The 23,384-nt window shown below is 41.7% G+C and overlaps 1 protein-coding gene across 1 annotated transcript in view; it reads left to right on the top strand.

Moving 5' to 3' along the window:
• mal2 (mal, T cell differentiation protein 2) overlaps window positions 1-23,384 on the top strand; it is a 64,029-nt gene that overhangs the window by 21,322 nt on the left and 19,323 nt on the right. Inside the window, exon 3 of the mRNA XM_041188966.1 lies at window positions 16,609-16,773. Within this exon, the coding sequence (XP_041044900.1) occupies window positions 16,609-16,773 (165 nt within the window). The remainder of the gene's footprint in view (window positions 1-16,608; window positions 16,774-23,384) is intronic.

Below are 23,384 nucleotides of genomic sequence, written 5' to 3'. Positions count from 1 at the left end.
GTTCTGTAGCCATTCAATGATTGAGATTTCCGTTTATCTCATTTACCTTGTTTATATTGTTTGCCTTGTTTGCTGTGTTCCTTCCCGTGTTTGATCTGGTGTCTGCCAAGACTCATTTTCACAGCCACATCTCCTCAGCAACTCTCATTCCAAGGGATTTGCAACTGAAGTTCCACCCTGACTCTGTTTCCATAGCATCAAAATTAACATTTCTCCATCGTCTTAATCTTTACATGCACAGTGAAATCTGGAATGATCTTTCAGGGCTGCTTTGCCTCAATATAAATTGAAGATTAGAAGCAGCAAACTTGATGGACGATTGGTCTTTTCGTTCTGTTTTATCCTTTTCAAAACTCTTATCTTCATGTATTTTCCTGCCTCATGGGCTCATTCTGTTGCGATTCTTCTATCTCTACGGCCTCTATTTCTGGTCTGCAATACCACTGGTGCTTCCATCTCACTGTATATCTTCAAACCTCCATTTCCTGCTGGACTATCTGCCAACCAGCTGATCCAACTGAGCATCTTTTCCCCCACAAAATTTTCTCCAATTGCCTACATATGTTGATTCATCTTGATATGATTCCATGGATACCACTGGACCGATGACCCATTGCGATTCTTGCTTGGACATTGAGAATTGAGAGGCTATTCAATCATTTGAGGGTCATAAATGCACCCAGTACTACCTTTGTCCAAGATCCATTCATATCTATCTATTTCTGGCAGATAACATGGAATAGTGATGAGCAAGATTCCTGGCTTAATTTTGCTTTGAATTCCCCCTTTTCTACCAGTACAGACAGATGTTGAGCCCAGCTGCAGTGCTCCAAATTGTGTGAACCTGATGGACCAAGGATTGAACTTTGAAGCTTTCTTGCTCCTCTGGCTTAATACTGCACCTGGGAGTGTTTACCTACAGAACCATCTGAAGCAAATTTGAAGCTTTTTATATTGGCCTACTGTCTTAAGTTTTCTTAATGACTCATCATGTACCTTGTCCAGATCACTATCCAGCAACCACTCCTGGAAATGGGCAGGACCTGACTTGTCTGTAATGTCCCCTGCAGTCAAATCACATAATGCGAGTGGTTTAGTTTTACTGTCCTGGCAAACGTACGAATAGTAGTAGCTCGGGCTATGTGTAGGGAAGAAACTTGGTGAGGGAAAGATGCATGTTTAATTTAACCTTTTAAATTGTTAATTGATTTGTTGGGTAAGCAGTGTTCCTCCATTGGTAAACACAATAATCATAACTCATCAAATATTGGAAGTTCTCATGACTGAATTTTTATAAAGCAATAGATGCAATGAAAATTCTTTCTTACCTCAGATTAACTAAATACTGAGCAGGAATCGAACCAGGGGATTTCATCATGAGTAGCTTCAGATGACACATAGAAGAGAATATTAAAGAGTAAGCGAGACTTTGACTAGGAACCACTTATGTAGAATGAAATACTTAACATGCCTATCACCCTATGATCTGAACTATTGTATAGTTTTATTATGGAGGTCAGACAGTTATTGATGGCTCTCGTGGGTGACTGATGCTCACTGCCCTGATGCTGGGCTTCAGTGGTGAAGTATGGAAGTCAGTGAATTGATTTATGGTTTTTATGACTTTGTGTAGTATAAACAATCATGAAATTGTATGAAAATCAGAGGTTGCTTGTGTCGATGTTTTTGTTGAATCTGTAAATAGTTGTTCATCTCATTAGAACCAAGTCTTATTGCATTAGAATCTTGGATAGTGAAACACTTCATGGGAAAAATTGTCATCTGATTCAATGCCATATGATCAAATGCTGCATGATCAAATCTCCATGAATATGTCAAACCAGAGCTAGCAACCAGATCAGTTCGCTTTTGCAAATGTTCTGTTTCAATCTGCCATATCCCATCCCTTCCTTAATTTTAACGCATCTATCAAATCACCATCTATTCTGATGAAAACATCTCCAAATTTTCAAGTCTTTGTATTACTATTTCTTCACACCAGGTAGAATTCTTGTGAAACGTAGTCTCCCTATTGCCTCAATATCCTTAACGTAATGTGAAGTCTGAAACTGTACACAATCCAACTGTGGTCTTACAGTTTTACATCAATTCACCTTGCATCTTGATTTTTTTTCTATAGGCAATGCTACATTATTTTGGCTCACTATCCATGGGGCTACTTCAATAAACTATGAAGTTCAGAAGTTGTACATTCTCTTAGTAGCTTGATGAAATGTAAATGTTCCCAGTTAGTATTGAATTTTATATTGCTTTCTCATAACTATCCAAGATTGAATAGGATACCAACCAGGTATAATCAGTCACTCAGTCAGTGGTGCTGTCACTGCTGTTGTCAGCTGATCAGCTCTTTGCTAATGATTCAACAATATCAGGTTTCATGGTGTTGCAGTGAGAGGGTTGTAAAATCCAATGATCCTGAAATTACTGGGAGTGCTTAAGGGTGTATCCAGGGTGTACCAGCATTTATTGCCCATCCCTAGTTGCCCTTGAGAAGATGTGCCACCGCCTTGAACCACTGCAGTCCATGTGGTGTAGGTACACCCACAGTGCTGTTAGGGAGTTCCAGGATTTTGACCCAGCGACAGCGAAGGAACGGCGATATATTTCAAAGTCAAAATGGTTAGTAACTTCGAGGGGAACTTGCAGGTAGTAGTGTTTCCATCTATCTGCTGCCCTTGTCCATAAGACATAGGAGCAGAAATTAGGCCATTTGGCCCATCGAGTCTGCTCTGCCATTCAATCATGGCTGATAAGTTTCTCAACCCCGTTCTCCCCCGCTTCTCCCCGTAACCTTTGATTCCCTTACCAATCAAGAACCTATCTATCTCTGTCTTAAATACACTGTGCCTGGAGACCTGGCCTCCACAGCCTTCTGTGGCAATGAATTCCATAGATTCACTACTCTCTGGCTAAAGAAGTTTCTCCTCATCTCTGTTCTAAAAGGTCTTTCCTTTACTCTGAGGCTGTGCCCTCGGGTCCTAGTCTCTCCTACTAATGGAAACATCTTCCTCACAACCACTCTATCCAGGCCATTCAGTATTCTGTAAGCTTCAGTCAGATCCCCCCCAATCCTTCTAAACTCCAACGAGTATAGACCCAGACTCCTCAAATGTTCCTCATATGTTAAGCCTTTCACTCCTGGGATCATTCTCGTGAACCTCCTCTGGACCCTATCCAGGGCCAGCACATCCTTCCTGAAATACGGGGCGCAAAATTGCTCACAATATTCTAAATTTGGTCTGACCAGAGCCTTATAAAGCCTCAGCAGCACATCCCTGCTTTTTATATTCTAGTTCTTCTAGATAGTAGTAGTTGTGGGTTTGGAAGATGCTGTTGGAGAAGCCTTGGTGAATTCCTGCAGTGCACCTTGTAGACGGCACACGCTGCTGCTGCTGTGTCGGTGGTGGAGGGAGGGAATGTGGTGCCAATCAAGCAGGCTGCTTTGTCCTGGATGGTGTCAAGCTTCTTGTGTTGTAGGAGCTGCACTCATCCAGGCAAGTGGGGAGTATTCCATCACGCTCCTGACTTATGACTTATAGATAGTGGGCATGCTTTGGGGGGGTCAGGAGGTGTGTTACTCGTCACATGATTCCTAGCTCTAACCTGCTCTTGTAGTCACAGTATTTATATGGCTGGTTCAATTCAGTTTCTTGTCTCTACCCTGAGCAACACCTGCAGTGATGTCCTGGAGTTGAGATGACTGACCTCCAGCAACCACAACCATCTTCCTTTGTGCTAGGTGTGACACCCTACACTTGTCTCCCAGTAGGCTGCTAACAACATGGCATCTCCCTTGAGAACCAGTACTCACTTGATATTCACTTACCTTAACTTTAGAGCAACTCATCTTATGCTTATTTTCCTCAGCAATCTGCTAGTATGTCAGCTAGAGAGACTTAAGCTGCTTCCTCCACCTTAGAGCATAATGACCAACTGAACATCAGTGGAGAGTATTTTTAAAGCAAGCAAACAAACAAGATAGAAAAAAAAACTCTGCTGTTGCCTCGCACCAGGGGCCCAGAGAGGAGTCCCACAAAAAGAAACCAAAAGCAGTTTCTGTTCAGTTGGTCGTTATGCTCTAAGATGGAGGAAGCAGCTTAAGTCTCTCTAGTTGACATACTAGCAGATTGCTGAGGAAAATAAGCAGAAGATGAGTTGCTCTAAAGTTAAAGTGAATAGCAAGTGAGTACTGGTTCTCAAGGGAGATACCATGTTGTTAGCAGCCTACTGGGAGACAAGCGCAGGGAACAGGTCCTAAAGGAAAAATAGAATTCCTAGAAGCCCTTAAAGTCAAAGGACAAAGATCGGAATCTGGAAAAGGACCTGTTAAGCGAAGTTAAGAATGAGGAACAGAGGCTCCAAGCTTAAAGGGAGAAGGCTGCAGGGTACAGTCTTGAAAGCAAAATAGGCTTGCTAGAAGATCCAAGGAGACAGCTGAAGGTCTGTAACTCTTTATGGGCATGTGAAGCAATGGCATGAAACAACAATTACACAGGATGGGGTGAGGCCATGCATGTTTTCCCCCTTGTATTGGTATTCTTGCAAGTGTCCTAATGAGTGCAAACCTGTAAAGGTGTGGGTGAAGGAATATTGTAATATAGTTCATCCTTTTCTGTTTAATAAATGTTTTATTTCTTTGTTAAAAGTTCAACAACCAACTCTGTTCAGTAGCCACTCTCCACATTCCTAAACAAAAAAGATAGGATCTATCAAGCCGGGTTCTACCCTGGGATCTAACTTGTCCAGTAGTAACATCAGCTGGGATCATAACATAAGATATAAAAACAAAATGCTGGACAAAGAGCCCATCTGGCAGCATCTGTTGAGAAAGTAAGTTAACATTGAGTCTAATAGGGCTCTTCATCAGAACTTCTGTTGTCTTTGAACTTTTAAACTACCTGTACTCTACACCCACCACTCTGGCAATAGTGGGTGCCAAGGACTCATTAAATCCCTGGCTTCCGTGTTGTTTTAGGGTTTAAATCAAAGAAACTTTGTCCTATGGAAAGTCACCTGGTCCATTAACTTTAAAGACAATCGCACTATTTACAGCATATTGTCCAGGATGAATGACTGGGGATGAGACAGGACCTCAATTTTTCCTCTTTCTCACATGGCAGCTGGCCAAGTGGAGGCTGCCTTGTGGGTGATTCCATAGAAGGGGATTACAGCTGGCGAACCTTGTGGATGGTCCCTAGAAGTCGAGGTTGGAAGGCCAGAGACTGGGGTTGGGAAGGCCAGCAACTGTTGCTCAGGCAGGGTGTCTGTGATCACAACAGGCTGTATGTCAAAAACTTCCTTGAGGTGTGGGAAAGTGCCCCTGCTAGTCCATAAGGAGTGCTGTAAAAGGCACTTAAACTTTTGAGCCAGCAGCTCCTGACTCCTTTCACTGCCTCTTGGAAAAACCCATATGGGTATCATTGAATTTAAAAACAAAAAACTGCGGATGCTGAAAATCCAAAACAAAAACAGAATTACCTGGAAAAACTCAGCAGGTCTGGCAGCATCGGCGGAGAAGAACAAAGTTGACGTTTCCAGTCCTCATGACCCTTCAACAGAACTGAGTAAAAATAGGAGAGGGGTGAAATATAAGCTGGTTTAAGGTGGGGGGAGAGAAGTGGGGGGGTGGGTGGTTGTAGGGACAAGCAAGCAGTGATAGGAGCAGATAACCAAAAGATGTCACAGACAAAAGAACAAAGAGGTGTTGAAGATGGTGACATTATCTAAAAGAATGTGCTAATTAAGAATGGATGGCAGGACACCCAAGGTACAGCTCTAGTGGGGGTGGGGTGAAATAAGACTAACAGGGCATAAAAGGTACAGATTTAAAAATAATGGAAATAGGTGGGAAAAGACAAATCTATATATTGGAAAAAAACAAAAGGGAGGGGGAAGAAACGGAAACGGGGTGGGGATGGAGGAGGGATTAAGATCTAAAGTTGTTGAATTCAATATTCAGTCCGGAAGGCTGTAAAATGCCTAGTTGGAAGATGAGGTGCTGTTCCTCCAGTTTGCGTTGGGCTTCACTGGAACAATGCAGCAAGCCAAGGACAGACATGTGGGCAAGAGAGCAGGGTGGAGTGTTAAAATGGCAAGCGACAGGAAGGCTCGGAGAAACTGGGCGACCGCTTTGCAGAACACCTTCGGTCTGTCCACAAGAGTGACCCAAACCTCCCTGTCGCTTGCCATTTTAACACTCCACCCTGCTCTCTTGCCCACATGTCTGTCCTTGGCTTGCTGCATTGTTCCAGTGAAGCTCAACGCAAACTGGAGGAACAGCACCTCATCTTCCGACTAGGCACTTTACAGCCTTCTGGACTGAATATTGAGTTCAACAACTTTAGATCTTGAACTCCCTCCTCCATCTCTTCCCCCTCCCTTGTTTTTCCCAATAATATATAGATTTGTCTTTTCCCACCTATTTCCATTATTTTTAAACCAGACCTTTATATGCCCTGCTAGTCTTATTTCACCCCACCCCCTTGCGTGTCCTGCCATCCATTCTTAATTAGCACATTCTTTTAGATAATATCACCACCTTCAACACCTCTTTGTTCTTTTGTCTGTGACATCTTTTGGTTATCTGCTCCTATCACTGCTTGCTTGTCCCTACAATCACCCCCCACTTCTCTCCCCCCACCTTAAACCAGCTTATATTTCACCCCTCCCTCTCCTATTTTTACTCAGTTCTGTTGAAGGGTCATGAGGACTCGAAACATCAACTTTGTTCTTCTCTGCCAATGCTGCCAGACCTGAGTTTTTCCAGGTAATTCTGTTTTTTGTTTTTATCATTGAATTTAAACCTTGCTCCTAAATGCATATTCGGATCCTGGTGTAGATGTTGAAGTGTCCCACCTCTCCATGATGGGGCACTCATAAGCCGCAACACAGTGACATGAAAATGGCAGTGGATGCATTTGTGGTTCACATTCCTCACTAAGATTTTTAATCTTTCTCCCTCTACCCATGTCGTCATGGGGTTTGAGAGAGTGCGGTTAATGTCAAGCTCTGTACATCTCTTTCTGGTAGTGTTTTTTAAACCTGTTTCTTGGGTAGTGAAGTCAAATAAGTAACTTATAATAAATATTATGATGTGCTTCAGTAATGTTTCCCTTTCAATACCCATTCAGTAGTACTGCATCATGGTTTGTTTGAATCTAAATCTTGGCATGACTAAAGTGTTTTACAGATTCCCTGTAACTAGTTTATCACATTCTGTCACCTTTTGTTTACTGCTGACTAATACATAGCTGTTGGCTAATTAGGTTAACTGTTTTAATAAAGTCTGGAATAATTTTGACATCATAAACCCATTTATAAAATGGAGTTCAGAATTCACAAGGCACTAAGTTTCACAGTGCTTGCTGCTAAGTTCAGATGACTGCAGAACTGTTTAGAAAAATACTGCTCCAAAACCATAACCTGGTAATTATTCATTAAAATGGCAAGTTTTATATTTAACTATTATACTGAAAATGTTGGCTATTACTATAATGTCCTCAAATGTAACTTTCAATGCGTTGATAATGATTTCAATGCTAGTATTTAGTCTCTTTTTCTTAGGATTAAAAAAATGTACCAGTCAAGTAAAGACTTAAAATGAAGAACACCATAGTGGTCAAGAAAACAAAAGTAAGACTTGAGGTACTGGTGTGTGAAAGCACAGTACACTTATTCTGGAATGAAGCTTGCACATTGGCCAGTATGAACTTTTTGGAGGCTGTTGCTTTTTCATAGTAAATCAGTATCTTTGCTCCTTTCTCAATTAACTTGATACATGAACATACGAATTAGGAGCAGGAAGAGGCCATTTGGCCCCTCAAGCCTGCTCTGCCATTCAGTAAGATCATGGCTGATCTGATTGTGATCTCAATGCTATATTCCTGCCTACCTACATACACCCACTGCCCCAAAGTCCATTCAGTCCCTTGCTCCTTTTTCACTCCCTTGTTAGTCAAGAATCTATCTGCCCCTGCTTTAAAAGTATTCAATGACTCTGCCTCATCTGGGAGAAGAGTTCCAAAGACTCATGACCCTCAAGAAAGAAAATTCTCCTCATCTGTCTTGAATGGGAGTTCCCTTAATTTTAAACTGTTCCTTGGTTCTAGTCTTTCTCACAAGGGGCAACATTGTTCCTGCATTCGCCTTTTCAGGTCCTCTTAGAATCTTTTATGTTTCATCAAAATCACCTCTCATTCTTCTAAAATGGATACAGGCCCAGCTTGTTCAGCCTTTCCTCATAAGATATCCAACCTGAGCCCCCAACACCCTCCCCCACCCCACCCATCCCAGGTATCAGTTGAGCAAACTTTCTCTGAATTGCTTCTAATGCATTTATATCCATCCTTAAATAAGGAGACCAAAACTGTACACAGCGTTCCAGATGTGGTTTCACCAATGCCCTGTACAACTGTAGCAAAACATATGATTTTTGAAAACACTAGGAACAAATTGTTAATTTGATAAGTTGTCTGAAAAATAGCTTGAGGGCTTGCTAATTACTGTTAATTACCTAAATAGTTTGTCTTTTTTTGTATGTACTCGACAATGGTTCATTCCCACCCACCCCCAACAAATAACACAAAAATATGCATTTAAAATTTTGATTAGGATACAAAAGACTGCTTAATTTTAAGTTAAATGTTCCTTTTATGCACATTCGTTAAAAAATAAGAGCTAAATATCTAGCTTTAAAATAAAATTTATAAGGAGACCAAATGGCACGCAGCCATCTGCCAGGAATGACTGTTTCCCACGACCCTGCTAAAGATTGGATTATTGCTTCATCACAAACTCCATCAGATTCAAGGTTTTTTAAAAAGTGCAGTTGTCTTTGGTCATGATTTGCTATAGCGAATAATGTTTAGAAGTTGATTAAATGTTTTTTAATTGATTTCTTGTGGTTTCATGCAATGCAGTTGCTAAGCCAAAACTTCTTGGATACAAGAGGAAATAAGTTAACTTATGGCATGCTTGCATCAAATTATTTTCCTCATTTGCTGAATGAGTGTACAGATCTGAGCGAAAATTTAGTTTAATTCTGTTTTACACCAAATGATAGACATGAAATTATAAGTAAGGATCCTTTTAAATGAACAGTTTGACTAATCATTTGAGATTAATTTGAAAGAACATTTGACACCAAATTAATCTTGCTTACTCTTACTCAACATCTCTTAATGGAACACTTATTAACATTTGCATCAGATTAGCCTGCCATTTGACCTTTGGAAAGTGTACACAGCCACAACCTTTCAATGTTTCACATTTAACATTGGGATATTGTATTTCCACATTCAGCTTTATTATGACCAAGATGATCTGATCATGTAAAGGTTGCTGCCAGCACTTGCGCTTGATTGGCCTAGACCCATTTACCCTGACAGCTATCCCAGAAGTGCTGAATGTCAGTGTCGCTTTCACCTTCCTCCTATGCATCACATCAGTATGTAAAATTGTATGTTTAAGTTCTAAAAATATCTCCTCCTTCCCCCCTACCCCCACTGGCATAGGACTCATTTTCCAACACTAAACCTGATGGCCTTGCACCTAGAACCTCTACAGGCTACAACATATCAAATGTCTACAGTGACTGACCTCTCCAATAGCAAGCCAATCGCACTCATTACCTTTGCTCTTAAGGTGTAGGAAAGAAGTACGCCTTTATCAAATTGACTTTAAAATCACCTTGACTTCAAATCCACTGCATGGCGTCCTCACCCTGTGTAATTTCACCCAGCTTTGTATCCATGCTATACTCCATTTTCATTCCAAGCTACTCTTAAAAGGGAAGTCTTGCTACAACTGTACAGGACATTATTGAGATTGCACCTAGAGTACTGCGTATATTTTTGGTCACCTTACTTAAGGAGGGACATACTTGAGTTGGAGGCATTTCAGAGAAGATTTGCTGGGCTGATTGCTGCGATGGAGTTTTGAGGAAAGGTTGAGCAAGTTGGGTTTATACTCATTGGAGTTTAGAAGGAGAGGTGATCTTACTGAAATATGTTAGTTTTTGAGGGGGCTTGATAAAGTAGATACTAAGAATGTTTCTTGTGTGGGGAATGCAGAACTAAATGGACCTCCTGAAGACTGAGGAGGAGGAATTTCTTCTCTGAAAAGGTCATTCATGCTTGGGATGCTCCCTTCTCTGCCCCACCCTCCTGTGAACAATGAAGGCTGCATCATTGAATGTTGTCAGACTCAAGGTGCCGAATGGCCTACTGCTCCCATTTATGATGACTGCTCCCCATTAATTATGACTTATTCAGCCACTCTGCTCATATACTAAACTTTTTCCCCAGTTGTTTTGTCATTTTTCCTCCTGCTTTCAAAGGCTTATTTAAGATCCTCTTCAATTGTGCTTTGACTCTTTACACCCCTTAACAACATCTTCCCATTTTGGCATTTACCTTTGTCCATTGGGCTGGAATGTTATTCTGTGCATTAAGTGTAGGCAAGTTGCATCCAAAAGTAAGTATACGTTTGACCTGAATGAAAGTATGTTGAACTGATCATGTATGGTAAATATTTCCTGATTTGATGTTTAGTCTGTTATTGACATATATAGTCCTGAAAGATGCATGTAGGTAAAGCCTCTGTCAGTGAAAATTATCTATAACAATTGCCAAGCATTAGCAGCAGAGTATTAATGCACAAGCCCAATAGCCTGCAGTATCTCAAATTAATAAAATTCCTAAAATCTTTGCAACAGTCTCCCAATGCAAAATTGTAAAGTATACGTGACATTCCCTGTGCCCCACTGTACTTGCATGTTGTACACCTACATTCTAATAGCTCTGAATTTGGATTTTTTGGAAACTGTTGGTTGTTAGGAAAGAGGGAGTTTAAGTAAGTTTTATATTTTTATTTGTGGGTGTTGAGCATGAGTTTTAGCTTTAATGTTTGTTTGATTTGTATTTCTGTATTTGTGCATTGAGGTCAAAGTGAGTTTTAGTTTTACTTTAAATGGTGCTTGCGTTTCTGAGTTTTACAGCTATAAGCTAATGAGTAGAAGAACCTAGCAACAGTGGCTCAGAGGCAGGTCCCTCCCACAGACACACACAAACTAGAGAAACAACAGTTTTGAGGACACCTGCCAAACAGAAGCCACCTAGAAGGGACAGAGAACCAGTCCCAAGCTAAAAGTTGTTGAAAGTAGCTGCCAGAGAGAGAGACTGGAGCAAAAGGGTCAAATAGCAAGTCCCAAAAGAAAAGACCCCAAAATCCAGAGGAGTGGAATAGGGGAAAGTGCCAAGCAGACCTTCTAATCAAAGGAAGGACAGGAACCTGGGAAAGATCCTGTTAATTAAGTTGAGGGGCAGAGAGAGAAGCTCCAAGCTTCAGATTTAAGGAGGCAAAAACTGCAGAAAGCAGATTTAAAAGAAAGTAGCTTGCAAGAGGCAAGAAGGTCCAAAAAGACAACTGAAGGTCTGTAACTCTTTTTGCTATGGACATGTGAAGCAGCGGGTTACTGTTCTTGGCTGTGTGTGGAAGACAGCTTGAATATGTGTGGTGACCCAGGGAAGAGGAACATCAGAAAGAGTTCAAAATCCTAGTGGCAATGCCTTGTGAAAGGCATGTGTGTGTGTCAGTACGGGAGAAGATTCCAAAGATTTTTTGGAGAGTGGAGGTTGTAAACCCTCAAAATTGAGTGCAGTGAAACCAGTTGGCTCTTGGTGTGACAAGCATAATGGCGGGGGAAGGGGAGTTGGGAGACCCATAGCATCTCGTTGAGGTGGCATTGGTCCCTTGGTTTGTGTGGTGTGTCTGCCCACATGGTGCCATAGATTTCCAAGGACTATGTACCTACTGGGACCATTAAAGTATAAAATAGCTTTTATAACTGTTTTGTTATCCTTACAAATCTGTATATATCTGTAAAGATATACTTGTGGTTGAAGGAATATTATAATATAGTTCATCTTTTCTTGTTTAATGTTTTATTCTTGTTAGAAGTTCATTAGCTGACTTCTGTGACTCCATTCAGTAACTACTCTCCATTTATCTAAACAAACAAATAATAGGTGGGACCTGTCCAGCTGGGTTCCACTCTGGGGTCAGGCTTGTCTGGGTATAACTCACCTGGGATCATAACTTGATGAACTTTTATTTCCTAAGGTGGTATGCATGACTTTTTTTTGTTTTCAGTTCACAGGAATTAAAAATAGGAATATGAAGATTTTTTTTGCCAATAGTGACATTGGGTTTGTTATTTCAAGTATAAAGATGTTTTCAAAAATCAACTGAAATATTGTGCAGATATTTCATAGCTTGTATAGTAATTAATCAAAGCATTCACCTGTGATTTGCTACGATGGTACTAGTTAGGAATCTCATCTTTTTCTATGGGTAAATATCAAAAATGCCAAGCTTCCAATCTTTGGTCCTTGTTGCAAACTGCTGCCATTGCCATTGACTTTACCCCTCCCTGGCATTGCCTTGGGCTGAACTGGAGTGTTCATAACCTCAATGTCCTAATTGACCTTGCAGCTCTCAGTTAACAAAAACTGCCAGCTGCTACCTCTATAAAATGCCCTGCATCTGTTTGCACCTAAGCCCAACTGTCACTGAAATTCTGCCTGCCTTCAGGCTTCCAAACTCACTAAGATGCTGTAACTTATCAAGTCCTATCCTTCACTGCCCATAAATTCCAGCTTATCCAAGATCCTATTTGAGTCCTGCCCAACCATCACTTATATCCTTGTTGACTTGTGTTAGCCCCTAGTTCCCCCAAAACCACATTTAAAGTTTGCCTTTGTCTTTAACTTTTCCGTGGCTTGCCACCTGTCCCTATCTGTGCGACCTACAACAAATTTTGTTTCTCCACCTCCACTGAGCTCCCTGTTCTGATTCTGGCCTTGAGCATTAGTCACCTGCTGCCCTAACCCCCAGCCTTGCGCTACCATCAGCTTTCAGTCACCTAGGCTGATTTACAGCAGTTCCCTTCCTATAAGCCCCTCCACTCTTCAGCTTCCATCTTTTTGCGTATCTTCTGAAACCTAACTTTTCAACCAAGTTTTTGCTCACCTCTCCTCATTTCTTCTGCCTTGGCTCAGATTCTACATACTGCATGCCCCTCAAATGCTTAGAAATATTTTACTCTGTTTAAAGTAAACTATACAAATGCAAGTAATTTTGGAAGGATAAAATTTGTAAAGTCTTTGAAGGCTAAATAAAAACTGGGATTTCCAGCTATATATGGTCAAAAGGATTAACTGAAGAATTAACTGAACAAGCAGAAGCCTAATAACAAAAGGTTTATACGCTGACTGAAATCTGAGACTTTGACTTGGTTTCTCTCTTGAATTGTGAACTGCTAGCGTCTACCATAAAATATCCTCATACTTTCTTTGGATTTGCAAATATGTCTGTGACCAAAGATATTTGGGTTCTGTTATTTTGTTCAGCTATCAGTTTTTCTGTTTCTTTGGGATGTGTCTACAGTCTGATTGCAATCATACTTACCTATATGAGGCCCAAGCAGAATAGAACCATTTGGCTTATTTAAAGTACCTTGTTTGAGAACAGCTGTGGAACATATGTCCTCTTCTTGGCTGGTAAATTATGCCTAGTTTATGAAAGTGTGATTCAACACTTTTTTGGAAGTATCGATCAACTTTGAAGATTGAGAAGCTAGCGCCTTGTCATCTCATGGATTCTTCCTCACCAGTTAGCTGAGTGCTTGGACATAACATTATGTTGTCCAAATGTGAGAACAAATGCAATGACATGGCACATGTGTGCCAGGTGGACCAAATCCACAAGGGAAATTTGGCCATGCTATCACAACAGTTATGTAATTTGTACTTTAAGGTGTGTGCACTGAATTCAGAAGTTGAGTCCACCAAGACCTTTAGAGATTTTAAAAATTAAATTATTAACAATAAAATGCACCTACATAATACTGTTACGTAATACTATAATAAATCCTAAAATTCCTAATTAACCTGACTCCCAGTTACACACCCCCTGTAAGACAACAGTCTGAAATAGATTTTACATTTAAAAACAAAACAGGTTAACACGGTACCCACATGATAGTGGAATTACAAATGGCTTTCTCCAACTTGTTGGACACAACAGACTTATGCACAAATGGCTGGAGGCTTCTTCAAGGCTGTTTCTCACACTCAGGTTAGATCACACATGGCCCCCAACATAGCCTTTCATTCTCCTTTTATACGTTTCGCTCTCTAATATGTAAATTCAATTGTTTCATATATCTTTGGGACTGTACCTTTCCCTTTGGGGGAAAAATGAACACATTGCATTGCCTTCCTTATCTGGCTAGTTGTAAACATCCCTTTCAAATCCAAACAATTCCTTCACTTATCCAAAAATGCAAATTCTCTTCATACCTTACATGCTAAGACAGCATCCATGTTTACTCATTAGCATTTGAAGTGCACTTCTATACCTAGCTGCTTTTGATAATTTCAAGCTTGCAGTCTCTTGACTCCAAAAGTGATTAAATCTCACAGAACCATCCACATACTTGCCCATAAACCTACTTTACAACAAACCAGAAAAATATTATGAAAATTATGCTTTCCTAATAAGACTCTCTGATCATTTTCCATTTGTTAACTGTTGTTCAGGTCCTTCACACTACTTGAAGTAACAGCCCACTTTCATTCCTACAAAATCAAGTCAGCACAGTTTAATTTATTATACTCTTCTCAATTTCTAGTTCTAGTGACGCAGGAGCCTTACCGGAGATTAATACATTTTTGCAATAGTCATTTCATTTTGAAAATGAAAAAAGATTTTCCTCTTGTAAATTTTCTCCCATGTATCCTGAAAGTATTGACGACTTGCTGGGTATGGCCTCTCATTGGGTATGGCTTTATAGTTGCTCATTGCAACCTTATTGGCTGTTGCCTCAGAAGTGATTAGGCCATTCAGTTCAAGGTATGTTTTTAATGAGCCTGAGTTGGTCTGCATCTGACCCACATACCTACCCAATCAATGAATAGCAGTTGAGAACAACAACCCTCCAGATGTACTGAGGCTAATTATAGTACAATTATATCTGAGATTTGTTTCACCAATTTATTGAGCTCTTTAAAGGAGTCACATGCTGTGGATAAAGGGGAGCCAGTGTGTACTGAGATTACTAGAAGGCATTTGATAAGGTACCACATCAAAGGTTATTGTGGAAAATAAAAGCTCATGGAGTAGGGGGTAATATATTGGCACAGATAGAAGATTGGCTAGCTAACAGGAAACAGTTGGCATAAATTTCTGGTTGGCAGGATGTGACGAGCAGTGTGCCACAGTGATCAGTGCTGGTATCTCAACTTTGTACAGTTTGTATAAATGAATTGGATGAAGGGAAGACAGAAAGGTAGGAAAGTAAGTTATGAAGAGGACTTAAGGAGGCTACAAAGGTACAGTTGAGTGGGAAAAGATCCAGCAAATCGAATATCATGTGGGCAATTGTTAAATTGCCCATTTTAGTAGTGAGAATGGGGGGAAAAGAAACATCTAAATGGTGAGAGATTGCAGAGCTCAGATTCAGCAGGATCTGGGTGTCCTAGTGCATGAATCACAAGACTAGAATGCAGGTACAGCAAGTAATTAGGAAAGCTAATAGAATGTTATCATTTATGATGAGGGGAATTGATTACAAAAGTAGGGAGGCTATGCTTCAGCTGTACAGGGCTTGGAGACCACATCTGGAGTACTGTGTGCAGCATTGGTCTCCTTAAGGAAAGATGTAAATGCCTTAGAAGTAGTTCAGAGAAGGCTTAATAGACTAATACAAGGAATGGGCAGGTTGTCTTATGAGGAAAGGTTAGGCTTGTATCTACGAGTTTTTAGAAAAGTAAGAAGTGATTTGATTGAAACATTTAAGTTCTGGGGATTTTGACAGGTTGGATGCAGAGAGGATGTTTCCTGTTGGAGAATCTTGTACTAGGGGGTCACTTTAAAAATGAGGGATTGCTTGTTTAAGACAGATGAGGATTTTTTTTTCTGTGGGTTGAGTCTTTGGAACCCCTCCCCAAAAGGCAGTGGAAACAGGATTTGAATTTTTTTAAAGCAGAGTTAGATTCTTGATTAACAAGGGGTAAAAGGTTATCAGGGGTAGGCAGGAAGGAGTTGAGGTTAATATTCAGATCAGCCATGATCTTATTGAATGGCAGAGCAGGCTCAAAGGGCCGATAGGCCTATTCCTCCTAATTTGTATATTCATAAATCAAACCTGGGACCATCTTGAAGAATGACTGACTCAATGATTCTCCGCCTTAACCAACTAAGTCATGAGGGGAACTAGAAGATACGTTTTTTTTTAATGAACATTTAGGGTTCTGGCAACTTGTGTCCGGACAGCTGCAGAATTTATGGTTCCATTCCATGTTAGATGTTTCTCTTCCTCATAAATTATATATTCATAAGATTGATTATAGAATTATCTTAAGATGTTTGCAAAACCCTTTAATCAATCACTATTAATAATAATGAAATTGGTAAAAGTAACTTGTTTCAATAACTGCCAGGTTATACTGCAGCAAGATTTCGAAGTAATGCCCTGATTTTTTACATCTTGAGTACTGTTTGTAATGGTCACTTTTTCAATTGCAGGATTTTGTCTATCATTTTGTTGCCTTCGTATTCTACTTTGGAGCATCAGTCCTTGAAGCTGCAACAACAGCTGCAGCTGTAGAACGCGAGTCCATCAATGCAACTACAGCTATTTTTGTAACAGTTCTAGATTTTCGGCAGTACACTATAAATGTTGTTGCTACGGTAAGTTGTTTTCCTGTGTTTAACCCAATACAAGATGTTCTTTAAGCTTTTAAATGATCGAATTTATAAACTGTAGCCTTCAAAGTATGCATAATATCAGATCTGGTGTACCTGATGGGTACATCTGTAATATTTGATAACTTTGGAAGTTCTTAACATGGTTCGTTTTAAGATCACTCCTCAAGTTTGCCTCAGAGGAAATGATTGGACTAAGCAATTGTAGCTGTTTGGAAATTCCTAAGATCTATTTACTGATTGAACACCAGTATGAGAAATTCCTCAACTATTTTATATCTGAGACTGAGATATTGCTGAAAGACAATATCTTTTTGTCTTGCACTCATCAGGACAGACCCAAGAATATCAGTTCTCAAGGAGAACAACAATTTAGACCCAACTGGTGGATCACGTCAAACAGCACATCCCTTCAGCTGTTTGAAACAGGCAAAGTATTGACCATGCTCAACTAGCCCATGCTTGCAAAACTCAAAGCATAGTGTCCAACATTAGATGTGATTGGAAGTGTTTTATTAAACCATCCCAATTGTGCTAAGAATTACACTAATAGCCAATTTAAGATTATCACTTAGGCTTGCAATATGACTCACTCATGTAGCTTATACAGCACATATATTCACATGCAAAGCCTTATCCTTTACAAACAAAAAGAACATGTCCATGCATTGCATCTTTTTCAACTAGACAAAAGCTTGGGGCGGCCATTCCTTGGTTCATTCCTCATGGTAATGCTTTTGCCAGAGCTGACTTGCCTGGTTTTAATTTAAACAAAAGCTTGGCAGTCAACTGTTTCTTGATATATTCTCCATGGCAATGCCTCGAGCAATGAGTCCACTTGTCATCCAATTAGTGCCCTCTTCTCATGCAGTATAAATTATTGTTCCCTTTTGAGATTTGGTATTCTTGCATCTTTCCTAATGAGTGCAAGATGAAAACGTTGCACAGCATGCTCTTTTGTTTTCAGCAATACTCAAGTTCTGTACTACCAAGTGACTATTTGAGACTCATGTTAGAATGAAGCTTTAACACACAACTTATATATTTATCAGAATGAAGATATTTGTCTAATCATATAATCTCTTGAACTGGAGATTAATTCTTTTTCAGAACCCATTTGTCAAAAAATTGGGCTAATGCCTGATTTTTCAATATACAACTGTTCATGAGTAACTTTATACATTTGCTCTTGCACTCCTTTTTTAGTGAAAATCAATCCTAGATGTTGCACCTTTGTGTAATTTACTTGCATACAAGTATTTAAAGGTTAAACACTAAGATAAAAGCAAAAAACTGCGGATGCTGAAAATCCAAAAACAAAAATACCTGGAAAAGCTCAGCAGGTCTGGCAGCATCTGCGGAGAGGAACACAGTTAACCTTTCGAGTCCGAATGACCCTTCAACAGAACTAAGTAAAAATAGAAGAGAGGTGAAATATAAGCTGATTTAAGGTGGGGTGGGACAGGTGGAGCTGGATAGAGGGCCAGTGATAGGTGGAGATAACCAAAAGATGTCACAGACAACAGGACAAAGATGTTGAAGGTGGTGATATTATCTAAGGACTGTGCTAATTAAGGGTAGAAAGGACAAGCAAGGTATAGATAGCCCTAGTGGGGGTGGGCTGAAGGAATCGAAAAAGGCTAAAAGGTAGAGATAAAGCAATGGATGGAAATACATTTAAAAATAATGGAAAGAGGTGGGAAAAGAAAAATCTATATAAATTGTGGGGGCGTGGAAAGCGTTGGGGGTTGTGGGGGGAGATCGGAAAGTGGGTGGGGATGGGGAGAGGGTTCGTGATCTAAAATTGTTGAACTCAATATTCAGTCCGGAAGGTGCCTAGTCAGAAGATGAGGTGCTGTTCCTCCAGTTCGCATTGAGCTTCACTGGAACAATGCACAGGCCAAGGATGGACAGATGGGCATGAGGGCAGGGTGGAGTGTTGAAATGGCAAGCAACAGGGAGGTCTGGGTAATGCTTGCGGACTGACCGAAGGTGCTCTGCAAAGCAGTCACCCAGTCTGCGTTTGGTCTCTCCAATGTAGAGGAAACCACATTGGGAGCAACGAATGCAGTAGACTAAATTGAGGGAAGTGCAAGTGAAATGCTGCTTCACTTGAAAGGAGTGTTTGGGCCCTTGGACAGTGAGGAGAGGGGAAGTAAAGGATCAGGTGTTGCACCTTCTGCGGTTGCATGGGAAGGTGCCATGGGAGGGGGTTGAGGTGTGGGGGGTGATGGAGGAGTGGACCAGGGTGTCCCAGAGGGAACGATCCCTGCGGAATGTCGTTGGGGAGTGGGGTGAAGGGAAGATGTGTTTGGTGGTGGCATCATGCTGGAGTTGGCGGAAATGGCGGAGGATGATCCTTTGAATGCGGAGGCTGGTGGGGTGATAAGTGAGGACAAGGGGGACCCTATCATGTTTCTGGGAGGGAGGAGAAGGCGTGAGGGCGGATGCGCAGGAGATGGGCCGGACACGGTTGAGGGCCCTGTCAACGACCATGGGTGGAAAACCTTGGTTAAGGAAGAAGGAAGACATGTCAGAGGAACTGTTTTGGAAAGTGGCATCATCAGAACAGATGCGACGGAGGTGAAGGAACTGAGAGAATGGGATGCAGTCCTTACAGGAAACAGGGTGTGAGGAGCTGTAGTTGAGGTAGCTGTGGGAGTCGGTCGGCTTGTAATGAATATTGGTGGACTGTCTATCACCAGAAATTGAGACACAGGTTAAGGAAGGGAAGGGAAATGTCAGATGGACCATGTGAAAATGATGGAGTGGAGATTGGAAGCAAAATTAATTAAAAAATTTTCCAGGTCCAGACGAGAGCATGAAGCAGTACCGGAGAAAGAGTTGTGGGAGGGGGCCTGAGTAGGACTGGAACAAGGAATGTTCTACAGATCCCATAAAGAGACAGGCATAGCTGGGGCCCATGTGGGTACCCATAGCCACACCTATTATTTGGAGGAAGTGAGAGGAAATTGTTCAGCGTGAGAACAAGTTCAGCCAGATGGAGGAGAGTAGTGGTTGATGGGGATTGTTCGGGCCTCTGTTTGAGGAAGAAGCGGAGAGCCATCAGACCATCCCCAGTGGGGGATGGAGGCATAGAGGGATTGGATGTCCATGGTGAAGAGGAGGCAGTTCGGACCAGGGAACTGGAAATTAAAGTATCACTTGTCAACAGGCCAGTATTTTTGTTTTGTTAAAATTCCTTTTGGTGTAAAGAATATTCAGGAAATCTGAACAAAGGTCCATTGAGTTGTAGTTTGGCACTTGTCCTCTAATGCCACTTGTCCTCCTTCCGTTGTTAACGTACAAAAACATTATTTTGGTCTTTGTATGAAGGTAGAATTTGTATTTGGGGACAAAGTCTAGGCATACAAGTTTCACTTCTGTAAAATATATTTCCCCAGTATATTAAGCAAGGAGATTAAACAGGTAGAACATGACCGCAAAAGGAATTAAAACCAATTGCAAATTCAGTTAGATCCAAGTTTGCTAAACTACTGAGTGCTTGGATGTTAAGAATTTGGTTCAGTGTCTGCAGTTCAGTCTGTTTGCCTTTTTTTTTCTCCACAAAAGTTGACACTCAGCTTTGTATTCAGAGGGTGATAGGTAGTCTGGTTCCATAACAAAACTGCCAAGTGAATACCATATCTTATGCATGTATAGTTCTTTTAATCTCAAGTATGCCCAATTAATACCAGATGTGATGTTACTTTGTTTAATTTGTAAGCTGCTTTATTCAGTGGTAGATAAAATGTACACAACACTGAGCATAAGTCAATTGACAGCAATGTGGTTGACTCTTAAATGCCCTGTGAAATGGCCCAGCAAGCCAGTCAGTTATGTCAAACCACTAAAAACAAGTCAATAAGGAATGGAACTGGACGGACTACCCAGTGTCCAACTAGGCACTGGAAATGACAATGGCGCAAACAGCCCGGTCAACTGTGTGAAGTCCTCCTTACTAACATCAGGGGGCATGTGCCAAAAATGGAAGAGCTGTCCCACAGACTAGACAAGCAACAGCCTGACAATAGTCATAATCACGGAATCATACCTTAGAGATAATATCCCAGACACCACCATCACCGGGCATGTCTCGTCCCACTGGTAGGCCGTGGCAACGCAGCGGTATACAGTCAGGAGAGAGTTGCCCTGAGAGTCCTCAACATTGACTCCAGACCTCATGAAGTCTCATGGCATCCGGTCAAACATGGGCAAAGAAACCTCCTGTTTATCATGTACCATTCCCCCCTCAGCTGATGAATCTGTGCTCCCCATGTTGAACACCACTTGGAGGAAGCACTGAGGGTGACAAGGGGACAGAATGTACTCTGGGTGGGGGACTTCAACATCCATCACAAAGAGTGGCTTGGTAGCAACACTACAGACTGAGCTGGCCAAACCCTAAAGGTCATAGCTGCTAGACTAGGTCTGTGGAAGGTGGTGAGGGAACCAACAAGAGGGGAAACATACTTGACCTCATCCTCACCCACCTGCTCGCCCAAATGCAGCTGTCCATGACAGTATTGGTAGGAGTGACCACCGCACAATCCTTGTGGAGATGAAGCCCCATCTTCACATTGAGAATAACCTCCAATGTGTTGTGTGGCACTGCTGTGGTAAAATGGGATAAATTTCCAACAGATCTAGCAGCTTGAGACTGGGCAACCATGAAGCACTGAGCCATCAGCAACAACAGAATTGTATTATCACAATTTGTAACCTCATGGCCAGGCATATCCCCCACTACCATTACCACCAAGCCAGGGGATCAACCTTGGTTCAATGAAGGGTGCAGGAGGGCATGCCAGGAACAGCACCAGGCATGCCTAAAAATGTCAACCTGGTGAAGCTACAACACAGGGCTACTTGCATACCAAACAGTATAAGCAGCAAGCAGTAGAGCTAAGCGATCCCACAACCAACTAATCAGATCTAAGTTCTGCTGTCCTGCCATACCCAGTCATGAATGCTGGTGGACATTTAAATAACTCACTGGAGGAGGAGGCTCAATGATGGTGAGCCCAGCACATCAGTGCAAAAGAAAGGCTGAAGCATTTGCAATATCTTCAGCCAGAAGTACCGAGTGGATGATCCATCTCTGCCTCCCCAGCCTCACAGATGCCAGTCTTCAGCCAATTCGATTCGCTCCACATGATACCAAGAAATAGCTGAAGGCACTGGATATTGCAAAGGCTATGGGCCCTGTAATATCCTGGCAATAGTACTGGAGACATGCTCCAGAACTTGCCATGCCCCCAGCCAAAGCTGTTCCAGTATAGTTAAAGCACTGACATCTACCCAGCAATGTGGAAAATTGCCCAGGTATGATCTATACACAAAGCAAGACAAATCCAACCCAGCCAACTACCACCCCATTCATCTACGCTCTATCATCGGTAAAGTGATGGAAGAGGCCATCAACAGTGTTATCAAGAGGCATTTGCTTAGTAATAACCTCACTGATGGTCAGTTTGGGTTCCACCAAGGCCACTCAGCTCCTGACCTCATACAACCTTGGTTCAGACATGGGCAAAAGGGCTGAACTCCAGATATGAGGTGAGAGTGATTGCCCTTGACATTAAGGCAGCATTTGATCGAGTGTGGCATCAAGGAACCCTAGCAAAACCAGAGTCTGGGAATTGAGGTAAGCTTTGCACTGGTTGGAGCCATACCTAGCACAAAGGAAGATTGTTGTGGTTGTTGGAGGTCAGTCATTTCAGTTCCAGCACGTCCTGAGCTTCTCGAGGTAGTGTCCTAGGCCTAACCATCTTCAGCTGCTTCAACAATAACCTTCCTTCCATCATAAAGCCGGGAGTGGGGATGTCCACTGCTGATTGGTGCAGAACATTGCACATTTGTGACTCATTGGTTCATGATGCAACACATGTCCAAATACAAGACGACCTCGGCAATACCCAGGCTTGAGGTGGCATGTAACATTTGCATCTCTCAAGGTGCCAGACCATAACCATCTCCAACGGAGAATCTAACCATTGCCCCTTGACATTCAATGGCATTACCATTGCTGAGTCCCCCACTATCAACATCCTGGAGGTTACCCTTGACCAGAAACTGAACCAGACTAGCCATATAAATACTTGGCTACTAGAGCAGGTAAGAGGCTAGGAATCCTGCATGTGTAACTCACCACCTGACTCCCAAAGCCTGGTCATTTACAAGGCACAGGTCAGGAGTGTGATGGAATACTCTCCACTTGACTGAGTACAGCTCCAACACTCGAAGCTTGATACCATCCAGGACAAAACCCATTTGATGGCACCCCATCCGCAAACATTCACTCCCTCCACCTCCAACGCACATTGGCAGCAATGTGTACCATCCATAAGATGTACTGTAGAAATTCACCAAGACAGCATCTTCCAAGCCCACAATTATTTAGAAGGACAAGGGCAGCAGATAAATGGAACACCACCATCTGGAAGTTCCCCTCAAGTCCCAAACCATCTTGACTTGGAAATATATTGCTGGGTCAATATCCTGGAACTCCCCAGTAACAGCACTGGGTGTACCTACACTTCAGCGACTGCAGCAGTTCAAGAAGGCAGCTCACCACCACCTCGGGTAAATAGGGA

The sequence above is a fragment of the Carcharodon carcharias genome, chromosome 6 (assembly GCF_017639515.1).
Source record: "Carcharodon carcharias isolate sCarCar2 chromosome 6, sCarCar2.pri, whole genome shotgun sequence".
In the NCBI taxonomy this organism is placed as follows: Eukaryota; Metazoa; Chordata; class Chondrichthyes; order Lamniformes; family Lamnidae; genus Carcharodon; species Carcharodon carcharias.
The sequence above is the reverse complement of the archived record's forward strand: the minus strand, read 5'-3'. Positions and strand labels throughout refer to the sequence as shown.